Source organism: Mustela erminea, chromosome 6, assembly GCF_009829155.1.
Source record: "Mustela erminea isolate mMusErm1 chromosome 6, mMusErm1.Pri, whole genome shotgun sequence".
Lineage (NCBI taxonomy): Eukaryota > Metazoa > Chordata > Mammalia > Carnivora > Mustelidae > Mustela > Mustela erminea.
This window is the reverse complement of record NC_045619.1, coordinates 16,544,418-16,565,859: the sequence shown is the minus strand read 5'-3', so window position 1 is coordinate 16,565,859 and position 21,442 is coordinate 16,544,418. Positions and strand designations below refer to the sequence as shown.

Genomic DNA, 21,442 nt, shown 5'->3' with positions numbered 1-21,442 from the left:
ATTTTAAGATTATTTCTCCCAGCTCTGTGAAAAATGTTGATGGTGTTTTGATAGGGATTCCATTAAATGTGTGGATTGCTCTAGGTAGCATAGACATTTTCACAATATTTGTTCTTCAAGTCCATGAGCACAGAATGTTTATCCATTTCTTTGTGTCTTCCTCAGTTTCTTTCATGAGTATTCCATAGTTTTCTGAGTACAGATTCTTTGCCTCTTTGGTTAGATTTTTTCCTTGGTATCTTATGGTTTTGGGGGCATTTGTAAATGGGATTGACGCCTTAATTTCTCTTTCTTCTCATTGTTGGTATATAGAAATGCACCTGATTTCTGTGCATTGATTTTTTAAAATTTTAATACCATAGGATTTTATTTTTATTAATTTCATTTTTAAGATTTTTAATTTTTTATTGACATATAATGTATTATTAGCCCCAGGGGTACAGGTCTGTGAATCGCCAGGTTTACACACTTCACAGCTCTCACCATATGTGCATTGATTTTATATCCCGACGCTACTGAATTTCTGTATGAGTTCTCACAGTTTTGGGTGGAGTGTCTTGCATTTTCCACATAAAGTATATAATCTGCAAAAAGTAAGAGTTTGACTTCTTTTTTGCTGATTCGGATGTCTTTTATTTCTTTCTATTGTCTGCTGAGGTTAGGACTTCTAGTACTATGTGAACAGCAGTGGTGATAGTGGACATCCTGCCGTGTTCCTCACCTTAGGGAAATAGCTCTCAGTTTTTCTCCATTGAGAAGATATTCGCTGTGGGTTTTTCATAGATGGCTTTTATGATATTGAGGCATGTATCCTCTATCCCTACACTGTGAGGAGTTTCAATTAAGAAAGGATGCTGTACTTTGTCAAATGCTTTTTCTGCATCTATTGAGAGTGTTGCTGCATGTGGCTGCAAAAGGAGAATTACAGAATCAATCCCACTTGGTCGTGGTGAATAATCCTTTTAATGTACTGTTGAAGTCTATTGGCTAGTATTTTGGTGAGAATTTTTGCATCCGTGTTCATCAGGGATATTGGTGTGCTATTCTTTTTGATGGGGTCTTTATCTGGTTTGGGGATCAGGGTCTTTATCTGGTTTGGCCTCATAAAATGAGTTTGAACATTTTCCTTCCATTTCTCTTTTTTGGAACAGTTTCAGAAGAATAGGTGTTAATTCTTTAAATGTTTGGTAGATTTCCACTGGGAAGCCATCTGGCCCTGGGCTCTTGTTTTTGGGAGATTTTTGATTATTGCTTCAATTTCCTTTCTGGTTTTGGGTCTGTTCACGTTTTCTATTTCTTCCTGGTTCAGTTTTGGTAGTTTATATGTCTCTAGGAATGCATCCATTTCTTCCAGATTGTCTAATTTGTTGGCATATAGTTGTTCATAATGTTGTATAATTGTTTGTATTTCTTTGCTGTTGGTTGTGATCTCTCCTTTCTTCTCTTTTTGATCAAGTCCGGCCAGGTGTTTACCAGTCTTACTATTAATTCTTTCAAAGAACCAACTCCTAGTTTCATTGACTTGTTCTACTGTTATTTTGGTTTCTGTTTCATTGATTTCTGCTCTGATCTTTATGATTTCTCTTCTCCTGCTGGGTTTAGGCTTTATTTGCTGTTCTTTCTCCAGCTCCTTTAGGTGTAGGGTTTGGTTGTGCATATTTGAGACTTTTCTTGTTTCTTGAGAAAGGCTTGTATTGCTATATACTTTTGTCTTAGGACCATTTTTGCTGCATCCCAAAGATTTTGAACAGTTATGTTTTCATTTTCATTTGTTTACATGAATTTTTAAAATTATTTAATTTCCTGGTTGACCCATTCATTCCTTAGTAGGATGCTCTTTAGCATCCATGTGTTCGAGATCTTTCCAACTTTACTCTTGTGATTGAGTTCAAGTTTCAAAGCATTTTGGTCCAAAAATATTCAGGAAATGATCCCAGTCTTTTGGTACTGGTTGAGACCTGATTTGTGACCCAGGATGTGATCTGTTCTGGATAATGTTCCATGTGCACTAGAAAAGAATGTGTATTCTGTTGCTTTGGGATGAAATGTTCTGAATATATCTGTGAAGTCGATGGACTTCACAGTCCAATGAACACTGGTCCAGTGTGTCATTTAAAGCCCTTATTTCCTTGTTGATCTTTTTTCTTTTCAGTGTTCGAGAATTCATTGTTTATGCACCACACCCAGTGCTCCATGCAATATGTGCCCCACCTAATACCCACCACCAGGCTCACCACCCCCCCAAAACCCTCAGTTTGTTTCTCAGAGTCCACAGTCTCTCATGCTTTGTCTCCCCATCCAATTTCCCCCAGCTCATCTCTCTCCATCTCCCAATGCCCTCCATGTTATTCCTTATGCTCCACAAGTAGGTAAAACCATATAATTGACTCTCTCTGCTTGACTTATTTCACTCAGCATAATCTCTTACAGTCTTGTCCATGTTGATAACAAAAGTTGGGTATTCATCCTTTCTGATGGAGCCATAATACTCCATTGTATATATGGACCATATCTTCTTATCTTCTTTATCCATTTTTCTGTTGAAGGGCATCTTGGCTCTTTCCACCGTTTGGTGACTGTGACCATTGCTGCTATGAACATTGAGGTACAGATGGCCCTTCTTTTCACTACATCTTATCTTTGGGGTAAATACCTAGTAGTGCAATTGCAGGGTCATAGGGAAGCTCCATTTTTATTTCTTAAGGAATCTCCACACTGTTTTCCAAAGTGGCTGTACTAACTTGTCCTTGTTGATCTTTTGATGATCTGTCCATTTCAGTGAGGGGGTTGCTAAGTCCCCTATTATTATTGTATGTTTAATTTTTTCATTAACTGGCTTATATAATTGGCTGCTCTTATGTTAGGGGTGTAAATATTTATAATTGTTAAATCTTCTTGTTGGATAGACCCTTTAAGTATGATAATAGTGTCCTTCCTCATCTCTTATTCCAGCTTCCTTTTGATGTCCATTAGCATGGTAAATGGTTTTCCCACCCCCTCACTTTAAATCTGGAGGTGTCTTTGGGTCGAAAATGAGTTCCTTGCAGACAGCATATTGATGTGTCTTGTTTTTTTTATCCATTCTGATACTCTGTGTCTTTTGATTGGGACATTTAGCCCATTAACTTTCAGTGTAACTATTAAAAGATATGAATTTAGTGTCACGGTTAGAGGACCCCTTTCAGTATTTCCTGTAGGTCTGGTTTGGTGGTTGCAAATTCTTTGTTTCTGTTTATCCTGAAAGCTTTTTATTTCTTTCTATTTTTAATGACAGCCTCGCTGGATATAGTATTCTTGGCTGCATATTTTTCTCATTTAGTACCCTAAGTCTTACACTTCTTAAAAAAAGGTAGTCTGACAGGGTAGCTAACCAACCAGAGGCAATGCTGGGAAATGAAAATTGGTGTGAATAGCTGGCTAAGAAAAAGGCCCCGTTTTTCCATCCTCCCGCGTTTCATTTACAGGACACTTAATTTTTCATTGTGCTTTCGTTTGGTAAATTTAAAGAAAGGGGAAGTTATCTATTTTTTTCTAAATTTTAAAATTACTTAAAAATATATAACATGCAAAATAATATATAATATGTATGTACTATATGGAGAATAAAAACAGAACAATTCAGTAGCCACCATCTGAGCATCCGCCTCAGATGCTCCCATTGTTCCTCCTCAGCTCTCAGCTCCCCTTTCCACTCCAGAGGAAGCCATAATATGCAGAGTTTTGATGGTAACTATTCATTCCTTTTCTCTAGTGTCATAACCTCTCTGTATTTTTCTAAACAACATGGTGGTGGTTTGCCTATTTTTTTAATAATTAATATAAAAGGACTTGTTTCTGAAATCCATCCATGTTGATGGATGATAGCTATAGTTCATTTAATTTTACTTCTCTAGTATTCGGTTGATGACATGTGGGTCATTTCCAAATTTGGTATACTATGAACAGGGCTACTGTAACTTATTGTATATGTGTTAAGAATTTCTCCATGTTTGTACCCACAAGTGAATCTGCTAGGTAGCAGGGCTAAGTACAAGAGCAATGGCTCCAATACCCGGCTTCTTCCATCCCAGCAGTGGAGGAGGCTCCCCATCACTCCATCCCACCAACAGCCTCATTCCTACCATCTGGTGAACATATAATATTGCAGTGGTTTTAATGTGCATTTCCTTGATTATAATAGGAAATTGAATATATTTCTGTTCAGAAACCCTTTTATTTTTATTCTACGAAATGCTTTTCTGACTTTTTCTGTTTTGTTTTTAATGTATTTTATATATTCTGGGTAGCATTTTTTTTTAAAGATTTTATTTATTTACTTGATTTTATTTATTTACTTGACAGAGAGAGATCACAAGTAGACAGAGAGGCAGGCAGAGAGAGAGAGAGGGAAGCAGGCTCCCTGCTGAGCAGAGAGCCCGATGCGGGCCTCGATCCCAGGACCCTGAGATCATGACCTGAGCGGAAGGCAGCGGCTTAACCCACTGAGCCACCCAGGCGCCCTGGGTAGCATTTTTTATTGGTCATCTGTGCTTGCTTAATAAGCTCAGTTAATTTTGTGTTTTCATTCTCTATGATGTTTCTCCCCACCCCCCCAAAGTTTTTTGATAAGTAGTTTTAATGTACTGGATTTCAGGCTTTTTTTTTTTTTCCTTATCATTTGCATGCTTTGTGACTTAACTAAGCCACAAGTTTTTTAAAAGTTACGTTAATGAAAAAAGTAGTTTCTAACAATATTGTTCATGATTAGATTCTTCCCTCCCACCATGAACAATGCTAAACAAGAAAAAAATTCAGGGGACTGTGGCTCTTGACACCTATCAGAGAACTTAGTAATTTAATGTAGTTATGATATACAACTTTTTGTAAGGTATTAGTTAACACTGAACTAATAATTTCATGGTATATCTCCTGCTGGCTTAGATCAGTTCACTTTGTCTCTAATGGTGTATACACAGTATAGATGACCCTATAACAATTTTGGATTAGAAAAATTGTTCTATTAATCCAGAAAATAGCCATACAAAGCAAAAAAAAAAAAAAAGAGAGAAACAATGATAGTTTTTATTTGCTAGCATTTATTGCTAGGTTAATTTATTACAAAGACAGTGATACTCTGTTGAACTTGGTTATAATTAAACACACTGTGCCAATTCAAGACCATTACACTTATTTCATAGGTAGAGGTGGAAACAGAAACTTTGTATCAAGCCCCACAACCAGCCGTGCTTCAAGTGAGTTTTAAAATTAATTGGTCCCTTCCTTGAGGAGGGTCTGGCTCAGAGGAATCAGTAACTGGCAGAGCTTCACTCTGTCCACCACTAAAAATATCTAAAGGTCTGTAAACTTGTGAATGCTGGTTCTTAAGTTTCCACTATAAAATCGAACATCTTTTGTGGTACTCATCTGCTAGTCTTTTTATTGCTTGTCTGGAGAAATTATCCAAACTAGACCTGCATTTTTGCTAGTGCTCAGGCCTCAAAGCAGGGCATGTCACCTAACTGCACAAATTAATGCTATTAGGTCCAAATGTGAGATAAGTTTGATTATAAATACACAATTTCTGGAGTGACAGGCACTTAAAGCTCATTAAGTAAAATATAAAAATAGATTATATTAATAGGAAATATTTAGTGTTTATCAAATTATAAATCTAGGTTTTTGCCATTTTTAAAAAAGGGTACTGGAAACTGAAGAGATGACATTTGAATAAAGTGAACAATGCATTTTTTCATTAATTTTCATTCTGAGCGCTGAACACCACAATCTAAGGAAAAGACTTACCACAAAGCACCTAAAATAACATTTGTAGATGGGTAGGAATGTTGTCAACCATTTCGAACTGTTTCCCTCCCATCTCTCAGTATCAAGGCATCCAGAGGACATTCCACAAGCGATTGTCAGCATTCTGAAACCAGGTCATGGGCCTGTATATCAGAGAAGTTGAAAACCCTTAAGGAGGTAGCTCTCCTTCCTGGGTGCTCTTCCCCCAAAGGCCCAAGAGAGTTATGCTTCAGATTCTGCGCCTCTATTTTCACTTGGACTTCCATCATCTGGTTGCTCGTTTAACAGTACATATTTTCCGTCATTGGTTAGTGGTACGGACAGCATTAACTGAGCCAACGCTTCTGGATCCTGAAGTTAGGGGAGTTTAAGAAGGAGAAAAGAAAATGCTTAAAATGCACTTAAGAACCCCTGTGGGCTTGGCATTCGTGATGTCCTATAATCTAGCCTCACTTCTTCTGTTATGTGTGCCTTCAGGTGAGTCTCCTTGCTTCTCCGAAAAAACTCAATTGTATTATTTCTAGAATCTAGAGCAAGGTTTTGTTTTCAGCCAAAATATTTTTCACACAAATAATAACTGTCTTTCCAGAAGGAATCCAGAGAGGAACTTACAAGACCTTTGTCTTCTAGGTCTTTAGCTTTTCTCTCTCTTTCACACTATACCAAGAGTTGGCAAACTATGGTCATCTGGGCTCATTGCCTGTTTTATTTATTTTATTTTATTTATTTAAGTGAAGTTTTATCAGAACACAGCCATTCATTGATATACTTTATTTGGCTGCTTTTGTGCTACAGTTGCTGAGTTGAGTAGTTGCAACAGATGTAAGCTTAAAAGCTTTACTATCTTGCCCTTTATAGAAAGTTTGTCAATCCCTGAAATATATCGTAAAATACTCACTTGTGCTCCTTGCTACTCTTTCATGTATATTGGTGTTAGTCCTTGGCCTTCCTACCCTCCCCCAACAGACTGGAACTGCTCATACAGTACTAACTGCATGTTACTGCGTAAATTAAAACTTAAAAATCCAGTTCCTCAGTCACATTAGCTACATTCAGTCTGCATATTAAACAGTGCAGGTATAGGTCATCTCCATTATTAAAGTTCTGGACAATGCTGAACTAAAATCCTTCTGGGGAGGAACCAGAACTGTATTAATTACAGCTGTAATTCCAAGGTTCTTCTCTTCAAACATGGCTCTCAAAATCTGTTTGGTGAATGAAAGACTGTAAGTAGCTGACAGACTGGGACGTGTGGGAACCTTCATGTGTAGTACATTTTCAGGTGAGGTCTGTCCGTGCTCTCAGGGACAAGACCTTTGAGCACATGGTAGATACTTAAAGTTCCTACCATCTTAATTTGAAAGAAAGAATATCTAGACAACAGTAGCAAGCACAAAACTGATACTATAAAGCAGGATTGTGGCAGTGATTATTAAGAACTCCACATGGGTTACCAGTGACATTGGACCTCTAGCAAGTCTGGTGGTCAGAATGCTTAGAAGGAAATCTCAAATTTGGCCACACCGCCTAGTGAACATCCTTGCTCCTTTTGAGAGAAATCTTAGTATGTAGAGAGAGTTGGAGCAGTTGTTAAAACCAGCACTAAAAGGCACCTTACCTTCTGAACCTCAATGATTTCTTTTCCCAAATTAATAGCGTAACATATCTGCAAGACAAGAAGAGTAGTTTGGCAAAGGTAGAAAAGGATAAAGAACTTTAGGAGGAAAATGTGACTGTGGAAGTACAGTGAGGTCACCGTTCCTTTCAGCGTGGGGACCGAGGACTTGGCTGTAGGAGACTCATCACGCGGGGTTCTGAACATTAGTGTCCACCTCTCCTGGTCTCCTGTGGCCCATTTGTGCTTAACAAAAATGTCCAGGTTCAGTGGCAACTGAAGTCACTCCGATGCTTAAAATTCTTAATGGAATACTTTATTCCTTTCTCTCTAAATCACACTCAGCTACCACATGTTCATGCACACAGTAGCAAACAGGTGTTTGCTAAAGAGCTGATTAATTTTGATTGATACTAAGTAGCAAATACCGTCATAAAATTTTTCATACCAAAGGAGAAGAGTTTCCTGATGTCTGTTTCCTTGGTTTGCTCTGAGACTAGATTTTCTCCATTGTAACTTTTAATTTTTTTTTAAAGAAAGAACAAACTTGAAGGCAACTGCTTTTTTAACATTTCCCGGTATCTCTTCTAAACAACTGTATCCCACCCCGCCATTAACACTCTTCATCACTCTGTTGAGGACAACATGCATTTTCCCCAGGGAAACTGTATTCTAGCTGGTTTTCTTTCAGTGGGGCCTTCCTAGAGGTATTCTCTAACCTCCTCAATAGGAAACAAGGAGCAGTCAACTAAATATCCAGGGGATGGTGCAAAAACCCCTGTAAGTATCTGGACAGAGAGATTAGGGAGTCTTAAGATGAAAAAAATGAGACCTTTTCGCCTTCTGAGTTGCTTTCAAAAACGTATGTGCTCAGAGCCTCTCCCCCAGTGGATTCAGGCGTGCGGACCACGAAGCCAACCAGTCTTTTGTTCTCTTGATGAGCCGCGAACTGGGTAATGCTGGTGAGTTCAAACTGGAAATAACAGGAGCAGACCAAATATCGCAAAACTGTTACGCAAAACCAAACCAGTTGTGCTCTGTGGAAAACATCATGGGAAGAGCGCACTACTAGAAGACAGGCATTAAATTTGGCAAAATCGGTGAAGTGTCTACTTTGAATTAAGGAATAACTGCTAAAGCCAGTGAGCATGTGGTACTTACATTGGCTCTTGTTACTTGAGTCTGAGGATCTATCAACCTGAAATTTGAAGAGAGTCATTATATCACACAAGCTGGATACACTTATATTCTTAGAAGCATCTATAGAAGTTGCCAATGAAATCATACAAGTACACTTCAAATATGAAAACAGAAGGCCTGGCTGAGGGCAAGGTGGCAAGGCTCCATGTGACTATCCAAAGGGAGGATGTGCCATGGTTCCTGGCTCTGTGCAACCTGAGTAGTGAAAGCTCTTTTTTTTTTAAAGATTTTATTTCTCAGAGAGAGCACAAGCGGGTGGAGCGGCAGGCAGAGGGAGAAGCAGGCTCCCGCTGAACAAGGAACCTGATGCAGGACTCGATCCCAGGACCCTGAGATTGTGACCCGAGCTGAAGGCAGATCTGCTTAACCAACTGAGCCACCCTGGCGCCCCGACAATTTCACATTTCAGTGCTTATCCAGAAAGGCAGCATTATAGTTCCGTATATGCATGGGTCATATCCTGAATAGTCGGCTGCTCAACAGCCATTTACTGACTATGGGTTTTCCTTTGAAGCGTTTGAGATACATCTTTTTTTTTTTTTTTTTTTTTTTAAATATGGGGTGAGGTAAGAGAATAGTGAATAGATTTTAACAAAACTATTCTATGTCAGTTTTGGTGTGGGAAGTACTATTTATGGAGCTGTTCTAGATGTATCTTGAATGGCACTCGGAGCACCTAATAATCAGGTTGATGTATCTAGGCAAATACACTAGATTACAGAATCCATTGCTATCATATATATATATACACAAATTTCTACTTTCTAAATGTGGTATTATCTATTGCTAATAGGCTATAAATTCTGTGGGTAAAAGCAAAAAAAAATATATTGTGTTAAAAAAAAAAGTTACGATTCCATTTATATGAAATGTTCCAAATCGACAAATCTATAGACATAGAAGATGAGCGGCTAATGGCTGCCGCAGGCTGGGGGGTTTCAAGGTAAAGGGAAGGAGTGCTAATGGGTATGGTTTTCTTTGGGGATAATGAAGATGTCTGGAAACTGTGGTGACGGCTGCACAATTTTGAATATATTAAAAACACTCTGAATGGGTGAACTGTATTGGGAGTTCTGCCTCAGCAAAGCGGTTCTCTCCCCCACTGGTTACAGTCGGAAATACAAGCAGTTACACTTGTAAAAGCATCAGCTTTATAATCAGGGCTCTAACGTGCTGCTCAGCCATGGTCTTGTGCAGGTCACCCTGACTTCTCACAACTGCCTCAGCTGTAAAATGGGGATAATAACCCTCCCACTTGAAAGACGTGGTGAAGGCAAGGAGAAATGTGTATGGAAAATGTGTATGGAATTTTAGCTCGACAGAGCTAAATAAATGTTATTTTTTATTTATGTCCCTATTAATGAACATGAATTTAAAGATTTAAAAAATATACATCATAAACAAGTTCCCTCAAATTGGGCTAAGTTCCCTTACTTACTTAGGTATTTTGTAAAATTTTTTCATAAATAGAAACTTAAAACATATTTTCTGGGGCGCCTGGGTGGCTCAGTGGGTTAAGCCGCTGCCTTCGGCTCAGGTCATGATCTCAGGGTCCTGGGATCAAGTCCCACATCGGGCTCTCTGCTCAGCAAGGAGCCTGCTTCCCTCTCTCTCTCTCTCTCTCTGCTTGCCTCTCTACCTACCTGTGATCTCTCTCTGTCAAATAAATAAATAAAATCTTAAAAAAAAAAAAAAACATATTTTCTGAGTAACTTAAGAGATTGCTGTCTAAATCAGGTAACATGGATTTGCCTCTTAATATCAGATTTCCTGGGTGCCTGGGTGGCTCAGTCAGTAAGCGTCTGCCTTTAGCTTGGGTCATGGTCCCAGGGTTCTGGGATCAAGCCCCGCATCAGGCTCCCTGCTCAGCGGGAAGCCTGCGTCTCCCTCTCCCACTACCCCTGCTTGTGTTCCCTCTCTTGCTGTCTCTCTCTCTGTGAAATAAATAAATAATATCTTTTTAAAAAATCAGATTTTCTGTGGGACTTCTAAATTGTCTCAAAACATGAATTCCAGTTCCGGGATATGTGTGCATATACTGCGGTAAAATACACCCGACATAAAACTGACCACTGTCGACAATGCGTCCGTTTACCATATTGTACAACCATTACCGCTCTCAGGCTCCTAAACCATCTTCATCACCTCACCAGGGGGCTCCAAACCCATTAAGGAGTCCCTCTCCATTCCTTCCCTCTCAGCTTCTGGCAAGCAGTAACCTGCTTTCTGTCTTTGGATTTGGCTACCGTGGACCTTTCATGTAAATGCTCATACAAAACAGCTGACACTCACGTCTGGCTTCTTTCACTTAGCAGAATGTTTTCAGAGTTCAACTATGTTGTACCTCATGTCGGAACTTCATTCTTCTTTAAGCCTGAATCATATTCCACTATATGTAAAATACCACATTTTGGGTAAAAATTTGTTGACAGACATCTGGATTGTTTCTACTTTCTAGCTATCATGAATTGCAAACATGCATATATATTTTTATCTGAACACTTGTTTTCAGATCTTTTGGGTATCTGCCAGGAGTGGAATTCTAGGTTTAATTCATGGAGGAACTGCCAGACTTTTCCCCAGAATGGCTGGACTGTCTTAACAATTCCCACCAGCGACAGATTCTGATTTTTTCACATCCTTACTAACACCTGTTACAACCATCCTAGTGAGTATGAAGTGATACCGCCCTATGGAGCTGATTTGCATTTCCCTAACAACTAATGCCAGAGCATCTTTTTATGTGCTTGTCGGCCATTTGTGTATCTCCTCTGGAGAAATGTCTACTCAGGGCCTTTGTCCATTTTTTGTTTTTTGGTCTTTTCGTTGATTCTTATAAGAGTTCCTTATATATTCTGAACATATACTTCTATTAAATACATGACTTGCAAATATTTCCTCCCATTCTGTGGACTGTCCTTGTGCTTTGATAGTGTTCTTGGATGTACTGACATTTTTCACAATGCTTTTACACGTATTTACTCTTGACATTTTTGGTGAAGATTATAAGAACAGTAAGCCAGTGCCCATAAAAAATGCAGGACACACGTGGAGAAAAGTTCTAAATAAGTAAATACAAGGTTTTATTTGTAAGAAACTTATTCTCAGTATAAGGTTTATAATAAATGAAAAGGACTGATTTTAATGAATGGAAGACACTATATTCTGATATTTAACAAAGTCCCAGTTAGCTTTTTTTTTTTTTTTAAGATTTTATTTATTTGAAAGAGATCACAAGTAGGCAGAGAGGCAGGCAGAGAGAGGAAGGGAAGCAGACTCCCCACTGAGCAGTGAGCCCGATGCGGGGCTCGATCCCAGGACCCTGAGATCATGACCTGAGCAGAAGGCAGAGGCTTTAACTCACTGAGCCACCCAGGCGCCCCCCAGTTAACTTTTTTGAACCTAACATTTAACTGAGCACTTTCCATTCTGTCAGCTGTGGTTGTAAATATTTTATGTGTATTAACTCATTTACTCCTCATGACAACATAATGAGGTATAAATATGGTTATTTTCATCTTACAGCTGAAGAAACCAATGCACAGAGAGGAAAACTTGCCCAGGTCATACAACTAACAAACACCAAAGCCAGAGGTAAACCTAGAAATTCTGGCTCTAAAGCAGTGCTGTCGTCTCAGAGAAATCAAATGTAAACTTCATACATAATATAAAATTTTCTAGCAGCCACATCAAAGAGTGAATCAGGTGAAATAATGTACTTTATTTAATCTACAAGGTCTAAAATAATACTAGCTAGACATGTTATTAATATAAAAGTTGATGAGATATTTTGCCTTTTGGGGGGGTTAGTATGAGGTCTTAGAAATTTATTGTTTTTTACATTTAAAACATTCAGCTCAAACTTCAGTTCTGTTTCAAGTGCTGCATGTGGAGACGATACTGGATGGTGCAGCTTGTGCAGAAGCTGATGCGAACCATGGTGTGACCGTCCTCTGCTGTTGCTCGTATCCATCTTACCACCTGAGACCCCAAGTAATGTTGGCAACAGCACTTGGTGTCTTTATCTTCCCCCCAACAGATACTCATCAGACTTTATTTGTGGGGGTCTAGTCATCTCGGGCAGGTTCATGTTCTGTTTTCACTGTTAATTTTTATAAATAGTACATTCAGAAAGGAGCAAACCCTTCCTTTTTCAAGCTCTGAGATACACGGAGCAACTCCTGAGTGACGACGTCTTTGTGAACAGTAGGATTCACTCACCACTAAATTCCGGAAGGTATCAGTTCCTTAGGGGAGCACCTCCTACCCAACGTGTCTTATAAAATCAAACTGTAAAAACGAGTAGGGCAGAAACGGGAGTGACAGCCTCACGTACTCCGATCAAATACTCTCAGTGTGAACCTTCTAGATGAGTAAATGTGCCTTGCGTGGGCAACCGGATCAAGCTGTGAGAAGTCTGAAACGAACCAACATACCTCAGAGTCTGACTGGTGACCATCAGGTGGGACTCCGTCGTGCGGAAGATGTTGTGAATAGCCCGAGCGGCCAGTACTTGTCTCATCGCTTCATAAATCACTTCGGTAGTGTTGTCTGTTTTAACTGCCATGGATCCCAGAAACCGAACTATAAACATCTGTTGCAAAAGGGAATCTGCAAGACAGCATTTTCCACTCAGGAGCACACTCGCTTCCTGCTGGGCTGGCCCGTGCACCCCTCAGAGGGGCGGGTCGGAGAACCTGCTGGAAACCTCCCCCACACAGCTTCCCACCCGGCTTCTCAACAAACCCGCACTGCCAAAGCCCCGAGCCTCCTGCTGTCCGCATCTGGTCTCTCTGGAATTACTTCATCAGACTAGACAAGCACCTCTTCCTGCATCTACACAATGAGACGGCAGAGCCACAAGGACATCCTTCCGGCGCGAAAACTTGGGTGACTAACGTAGGTGGCACTAGATGCATCTTTTCTCTGAAAATACGAGCATCTCCACTCAGAGAACAGAAAATGCAGACTTTGGCCCTTGATAAAATCCTCTTAAAGGAGAAAATCTAAGGAACGGAAGACCTGATGGGATTCAAGCCGGTTCACGCACATCGTGTGTTTTGCAAGGCTGTGAGGACGTCCCGTCTGCTACTTCTCTGACTCTAGTAAACAAGCAGGACTGGCTTCCTGAGAGTGGGACGTAACCTGACAACCTGAGTAACCGCAGCCATAACTGGACGATCACAAAGGTTTAAAGGTTCGTGGTTTTTTCCCTGTAAGAACAGTAATTCGCTTCCCCACCATTTTAAACGAAGAGGACTACTTTTCCCTCACTTGCTGTATTAATGTCTTTGCCCTTAAAAATAACTTAAGTAACAAAAGACTAGGAAAATGTAACTGATATAAAGTTGTAAGTAGTTACTCCCATAGGAAGATGCTTTTTATAAGTTTGAAGGTTTAGTTTTACAGACTTACGCGTGGAGTATATGGAAGGTCAGCCAGAGACAAGCAGGCAGATCTGAGCAGACCTGTTAGCTTCCTTCCTCTCCGCCTCCCGCCCCAACACTCTTCTGCCTAATTCTGTAAGGAGAACCGACTCTCAAGTGCTACTTTTACATTTAAGGAAGTGGCAACTCTAGTGATATTCTTTGGCTCCAGTCATGGGGTGTTAGAACGAGGTCTCGCAGCACCTGTAGCTCCTAAGATGCCTCGGCTGGGACCCAAGTGCTGCTCTCTGAGGCACAAGATTACGTCAGCTCCACTGTAATGCACGTCACACATCAAATATCTGAACTTGTACGAAGTAAATACCATTCACTCATGTCCTCCTCAAATTCAAGAATAAATTGTGTGTCTTTGGCTAAAATGGAACCGCCTATTTGTGACTCACCCGGACTGCATTTTGCTGTGGCCCTTTCATCCCCTATCAGTCCGTTCCGGAGTCCCCCGACACCGGATTTAGGCTCGGCAGCTTTCTTCGCAAGAGCTACCAAAAGGATGTGCGTGAGGCCAACAGTACAACACCTGCAGAAAACCTGTCTACTTCCCTTCAGTTTTCATCCAAGACCTGCCTTCGCTGCACATGCCCTACTGAGCTTCCAGGGAGCGACAAATCTGTGGGTCATAATTTTGCTTCACAGCCCAAGTCCTGGCTCCCCGGAATGTGACTTCACGTCTCACTTCAAGGACTCGTCATGCTGAGGGGAAAGGGTGAGCGCACCAAACCAGCCACTCACCTTCTGCTTCTGGAAATGTCTCGTCCTCGGTCTCACCAAAAGGGTTGATGCGCCTAGGGGAATGAATGGCCAGAGGCCAACAATCAAGACCTTTTCGGCTAAAAGGACACTAACTCTCCAACTAGAAGTCAGAACAGCAACCGTCTTGGCAGATGGGCGCCGACACAGAGACCCAAGTGTACCTTCATTTCTCCCAGAGGCGGCCTCCCTTAGCCCGTACCTGCTGCCCCTGTTCTGATCCAGGAATTCGGTGGCAGGAAGGACGATATCGAATTGGATGGGTGTCCCAGGTGCGATGAGCTCCTCAGCGTCAGGGACAGGGACTGCTGCTGTGGGAACAATCTTGTCGTTCTCCAGCTCTACATTTCTCAGGTGCTGGCTGCGGTATAAAAGAGCGAGGGAAAAATCAAATCCCAATTAGCCTTATTTATGCCTTTACAATCACGTGAACACGTGTTGAATGCTGATGTGACTTTTACAGATGGACAAGGGCAAAGATTTCAGTCAATCCTTCAACTCGTTCTACAAATAAATCTTCACCGAACATCATTCGAGTCCTCGGTAAACAGCTTGAGGACCACCCCCTCCCCCCAGTTAGCTCTGCCGCACAGTATTCTGCATTAGGTTCTGTTACGTAGCACGTTACCTACTGCTCTAGGTCTTTCTTCCTGTCAGACAGGTTTTTGAGAGCGGGGGCTTTAGCTAAATCCTATTTATTACATGGTACAAAAGGTGCTCAAAAATGTTAACAGACTAAATACATCTCGGCCCAGCATTCACCACGTGGCTCTAACTTTCTCCTCCACGCACCCTCCCTTGGAGCTACCCCACACTTCGCCTCGTTTCCTCCTCCATCCCACCCGCCCCTGTCCAACACCAGCTCCGATTCCTATTCCTCTACTAAGGCTTTCAAGCCAGCCCCGACCCGCCGTGCGTTCCCGTGCTGCTTCTCTGAGAGTCCCAGGGACAGTCTTGCACGGCGGCGTGCCCCCGAGCTCTGCTCTGTGCGCACACACGCGTCTGACACGTCTGACAGGACAGAGGGGGACCGTCAGTACGGTGACCGGTCACGTGCCACCGTGCCTCCTCCCTTTCAGTGTCAGGCTGTTGTAATTTAGCTTTTCACATCTTCCTGATCTTTCCCCCCAGCTCGAGGGTAAGCTCCTTTGAGGGACAAAGGATGTCAAAGTATTTTGATTTCTTATGCTATTTGGAGCACAGGACGGCTCTGGTATCTCTGTTCATTTCTCTCAAATATGTCAATAACTGAATATACGTGTGAAATGACCTTAAAATAGCCACCTGACAGGTAAGCACGCGGACCGGGAAGTGGCTAGAAATACAATATGGGTGTGGAGACTGTCACTGTAAGGAGAGACTCTGCTTCACCGTGACCAGGACAGGGAAGCGCCGTCTCTAGAGAAGAAATTCTGAGGGCTCCTCGCTGCCAGCTTAATGCTCCCCCGACCCCGACGTCATATTGCCTCAGTCCAGAAGGGCAGAATCACGTCTGCCAGCTCCCTCAGTCTCTAAGGCAGGGCAGGAGTTCGTACGTGGAGAGCAACGGAGGAAGGGAGAAGTAGAAGCTTAAAGGGAGAAAAGTGAGTCCAAGATTCTGGCTCCCCAGAGAGTCTATAAGGAGAGAATACAGGCAGTGACCCCATCGGGTGGGGTCTGTCCTTGAGTCTACAGCATCGGGAGCCATGGGAGACGCTGAGGTCACCTGTGACCTCCATGTCACCCACTCTGATGGACACGTGCTTCCTGAGCGTGTCCTGCTTCAAACACCCGCATCAAAGCAGCTCACAGAGCTGAGCTCTCCTCCCTTCTCGGTTCCTACTGACACCACTTTCCTTCATGTTTCTTGGTGGCTTTGTGGCCACCTTCCCTTCTGCGACAAATGCTGGAGTTCTTCGGGAATCTGTCCGAGGCTCCCGTCTTCTCCTACACTCCCTCCCTCGACGATCTCTTCCACGGCCACGTCCATTCCGTGGAGCTCCTGATTCGTATACTATACGCAGCCCTGGGATGGCCCATGTGCTCCAGAAGTGTGTCATCCGTTGACCACGTGACACTTGCTGGGCTACGTCATGGGCCCCTCAATCTTGTGTCCAGAAGTGAACACTACCAACTCCTTTTACTCCCTGAATATGCCACCTTCTGCCCAGGTGCTCAACCCAGACGGTGGCTGTCGTCTGATTTGTCCTGTCCCTTCCACTCACACCTCACCATACCGTAAGTCCAGTAGATTTCGCCTCCAAAACAAGTCCCCGAGCTAGCTACTTTTTATGTCCTCTGCCACGATCCTAGTTTAAGACACCATCGCTGTCACCCGGTCTGCTGCCACGGGTCCCTGACTCAACACCTACTTGCCCAGCTCTGTGTTCCGTGTCCCCCACCGCAGCCAGAGCTGCCCTTAGATCACGCACAGCGGCTCCACTCTGTCGGACACGCCCACGTCTGCCTCTCTGCACCTTCCACGACTCCCCAGGGTCCTGACCATGACTTCTCGATCCGTTCTGCCTGCCTCCCTCCCTCCCCGACCCCACCCTGCCCCGCCATCCCCGCGCGCCCACACTGTGGTTACAGTGGCCTCCTTTCAGTTTCTCAAACACGCTAAGCTCTCTCCTGCCTTCCGGCCTCCAGGCTGCTACCGGGAATGCATGAGTCTGGCTCTTTGCAAGGGTGGCCAGTTCTTGTGGTTCACTTCTCAGTCTGATACTGTCTCCACAGGCAGGCCTCTCCGTGACAGCACCTTCGTCTCGAACACCGGAGCGCTTTCCTCCATTTTAACTAAGTATGTACCTTCTGCTGGTCTTCACCGACAAGACTCAGCTTTCTGACCTGGCCCAGGCCTGGGGCACAGAGCAGACCCTCCGCGAACGAACCGGTACTGGACCAGCTGGAGGGATGAACGTGCATCAGAGCCGCGTTATCCGCGGAGTGAGGGAAGGCCGCACATGGTATTTGCTTAGAAGTGAGTGGCAGTTTCTTCCCACGAACAGCTTCTCTGCTGCTTTCCCTGTCATCAAAACATTTCTTTATTCCTAATGAGCTGGCCCTGAGAGGGACAGGAGCCCTCCCCCCGTCTCCACAGCTCTGAGCCGCCTGGCAGCCACATCCGTCACCCTCCCAGTCTCTTTGCTGATTCAGCTGCCTGGCTAGAGGTCTTTTTTGTTTCAGGATTCTTCTGTGTGATTTACTTATTCTACAACAGGAAGAAAAATCAGTTACTGAATAATTAAATCTGAGCTATAAACTCTGTGGCTACAAACTACAAACCCAAACACAGTCTGGGTTGAGTTTTTTTTAGAAAACCAGTCACACCTTTAATTACTAATACTAGTCAAATGATACATCGGCACCCGAGACAGTGTTAGAAGTGCAAAGGGACTGGGGAGGTCACCTAGTTTCGCATCTTCTTGTGTCACAAATTCAAGGAGACAGAGGCCCAGAGAGCTGAGCCTCGCCAGCCCATCTAGCCGTATTGAAGGCAGAGCCACCAGAAGCTCTCAGAATTCCAAGCCAGCATTCTCCAGCGTGCCTAGCTCGCTGTGCAGCTCACAGCTTTACAGAGGAGGCCAGTGTGTTCACCCACGACGAGGCTCATGGCCTATCCCACTGGCCCGATCGGTATTTCCAGTTCCATCAGAGCGCCCTCCTTAGAGCTGCCCTTCACGAACATGCTGCCTGCTTCAACGATGAAACCTAGCACTCAAGTGTCATCTGTTGCCCCTTGCCCATTTTTACTACCTCTGCTCAGCTTCTCCTGTTCTGTCTTAGATACTCCAGCAGCAGCCTGTCGGGCGTCCCTGCCCTGTCCTTCGCCCCACCACGCCCCAGATCCAATATGCGCTATGTGCAGAGAGCCGCAGGACAGCCTGTCCACACCGGCTGCGACACACCACTCGCCTCAGTCTGCAGTTCTGCTCCATGGCCCAGAGCCTAAGCAGGGTCCCCAATCCACTGACATCAGACTCATGGCCACTTTCTGGCGTTCTCTTCTGCTCCTTCCCGCACACCAAGGTCTCCGCGTATGCACACTGGCAACCTGCCAAACAGCCCCGAGGTCCTGGGAACTGAAGTCCTAGCTTTCTAATGACATCTGTCTGGACTCAGGAGACAGTATCTGTGAACATTTATTTAATGGGTTCTTTCTACCATGCCACAGAAAAATGGGACACCACATACAGTCATAATCGTAACCCACCTTTGGTGTGACCAATAATGCAGTTCTCTCTTAGTTAACCAATTAGAAACTCCCATTAAGACAAAAGGTGAGATTCTTGGAATAAACCTTAAAGCTGTATTCAAAACAAGAGCGAAGCTAGATGCATGAAAGTGTTCACTGTACATGATAGTAGCAAACAGAGGAAAGGGAGGCTGCCTAAATATTCAACAGCTAATAATAATAAATCACGGAAGAGTGTGTAGACTTACTAAAAGGAACAATTATAAGAAATGTAAAAACATGAAAAATATATGTGAAAAGAAAAATTTAACGCACATGTGAAAGTATCTGTACACGTGCAGATAAGGCCTGGGCAGTAACACAGATGCAAAAAAGGTCATTTTGTTCCTTATTTAAGTTTCCTTTTGGTTCCAGAACTTTGTTGATGCTGACAGAAAAATGCAAGAAGCCCTGACCAGCAGACCCTCGAGGCAAGTCCTGTTTGCCCGGGCTGTGGCTGCACAGCCCAGGGGAAGGGCGGCGCCAGGGTCACCCAGGGTCCCGCGGCCGTGGCTCCCGGTTCTGCCCCTCACAGGTGGCGTCACCGTGCGCAAACACCCCACCTCTCCCGGCAGCCTGAGCTCCCCCGCTAGGTGGTACGTGAGGAGAAATCACTGCTGTCCAATTCCTAGCTCACAACTATAGGCAAGCCGCTTTCTCACCGTCCTCTAATTACCTGGGACACGGGCTTTCTTGCTTTTTTCCGAAACTTGTAATGGGAGTCACTGCTTGGAGCGCCGTCTGATTCAACTTGATGGCGACTGCCTACAAACGCGCGGGGGGACAGGCTCAGTCCCGGGAGGGGCGCTCACCCTTCAGACTGAGCGAGGGCCGCGGACGCGGGCAAGGCAGCGCGAGTTACCTCTGGGTTGTCGCTCAGGTAGATCTGTCTGGAGATGTTGTTTATGGCGCATATCCACTGTGGAGAGAGGACGTTACAAAACCTGCCGGAGCCCGGGCACCGCTAGACTAGGACAGAAGCGGAAGAACAAACCCTACCTCCGCGTTCTCCTTTCTGCTTTCTGCCTGGAGGATGATTCCCCTGCAATAAAGCACATCCACGTCAGTGCCTCCCGGGCCTCGGCCTGAGGCTTATCCACACACGCTGAACTCAGCTGGGTCCCAAAGGGAAGGGCCAGGAAGGCAGGATGACAGGAAGGGAAGAAAATGGGGTTCAGGCTCCCTGTTCATTTGCTGTGCGATCCTGGACAGATACTTCCCAAGGGAAGTGAGCAGCTGGGCTTGGATCTACTAGCTCGAGGCTGGCGGTCCACAAGCCTGGACATGTTGGCTTCTCAGGTGACTGGGGCCACCAGGAGTCCAGCCCAGAGGCGTTGGCAGACCCCCCTGCCCCCAAACCCATGGAGGGGAGAGGGGAACTGGACACAAATACCACTGCCCTTCCACTGGGGAGGCCTCCACCCTATCCAGGGACCCCACGGCGGTGGGGGCGGGGAGCATGGCTCTTATCCTGTTTTACAGAGAAGACCAAGGAGTTAGGTAACCGGGACTGGGATCCCAGGCCACTCCTGTCACCCAGGAGGGAGGACAAGGTCTAAAACAGCTCTGCCAACCACGCAGTCGGTCTGCACTAAACTGACTTGGCCGGACACACTCCTGTCAACACAGGAGCTCAGTTCAGAGCCCCACATGGAAGCAAATGGAAGCAGAGCAGCCACAACTGAAGGGCGGGCGGTCCCTGCGGATGACCCCAAGTGACCTCTTCTGGGCCCCTGCAGTACATGGGGGTCTGCGGGACAGTATGGGGCCTGAGTGCACCAGCCATCTCGGGTTTCGGCCGGAGCAAAGAGCTCCACTCAGGCAGGTCTGGGGGACCTCCTCCTGCGTCCCCCCCCCGCTGCTCCCCAAGGAGGCCCCTGGCAGGGGCAGAGTCACTAGACCCCCGCCCAGCCTACGATTTCCCGTTGGGCGTGGTGATCTGGAAGCAGTAGCGGCGGTCTTCACAGTCTACGGCCATCACCGAGCAGTTGTCCAGGTCCTGGATCAGGCCTCCGGCCACAGCGCCCCGCGGCTGACACATGAGGTTCCCGCCTTGCGTGAAGAAGTAAAGCCTCTCCCAGGTGGTGGTGACCAGCCCTGTTTTACTGGAAGAACTGTGGTTTTAGAACACCCGCCAGTACGAGGAGGCCCGCGCAGCACCTCAAGGTCTGGCTGCCTCTCCCTGAGTACTGGTGACATTCTAGAAATAGTATTTCTTTACATCAAAGCAAAACTGCTTTGGAAAGAATCCAAATGCAGAGGGGCAGATGAGGCGCAATTCAGCCTGGGTGACCTGGGAGTTAGGGGCTCTGCTCAGACAGGAGATGCAGCCCGGGGCCAGCCCTGTGTGCTGGCGGCAGTCACCGCCCCCACCTGCCCAACGGCAGCCAGACACTGGCTTCTTGCAGGATCTGGAAACAGAATGAGTCCATCCCCGTT

At 44.5% G+C, this 21,442-nt stretch overlaps 1 protein-coding gene across 4 annotated transcripts in view; it reads right to left on the bottom strand.

The window, feature by feature from the left end:
- Positions 1–5,040: 5,040 nt before the first annotated feature.
- APPL2 (adaptor protein, phosphotyrosine interacting with PH domain and leucine zipper 2) overlaps positions 5,041–21,442 on the bottom strand; it is a 50,539-nt gene continuing 34,137 nt past the window's right edge. For 3 of the 4 annotated variants that reach the window (XM_032346519.1, XM_032346522.1, XM_032346523.1), the window contains exons 11-21: positions 20,920–21,108; positions 20,003–20,045; positions 19,866–19,922; positions 19,680–19,768; positions 14,993–15,151; positions 14,773–14,825; positions 13,033–13,207; positions 8,558–8,594; positions 8,229–8,369; positions 7,400–7,447; positions 5,041–6,132 (exon numbers count right to left, since the gene is read on the bottom strand). In XM_032346519.1, coding sequence (XP_032202410.1) covers positions 6,004–6,132; positions 7,400–7,447; positions 8,229–8,369; positions 8,558–8,594; positions 13,033–13,207; positions 14,773–14,825; positions 14,993–15,151; positions 19,680–19,768; positions 19,866–19,922; positions 20,003–20,045; positions 20,920–21,108 — 1,120 coding nt within the window. In that variant the 3' untranslated portion in view covers positions 5,041–6,003. The remainder of the gene's footprint in view (positions 6,133–7,399; positions 7,448–8,228; positions 8,370–8,557; positions 8,595–13,032; positions 13,208–14,772; positions 14,826–14,992; positions 15,152–19,679; positions 19,769–19,865; positions 19,923–20,002; positions 20,046–20,919; positions 21,109–21,442) is intronic. The other variant, XM_032346521.1, reaches the window with a different exon arrangement.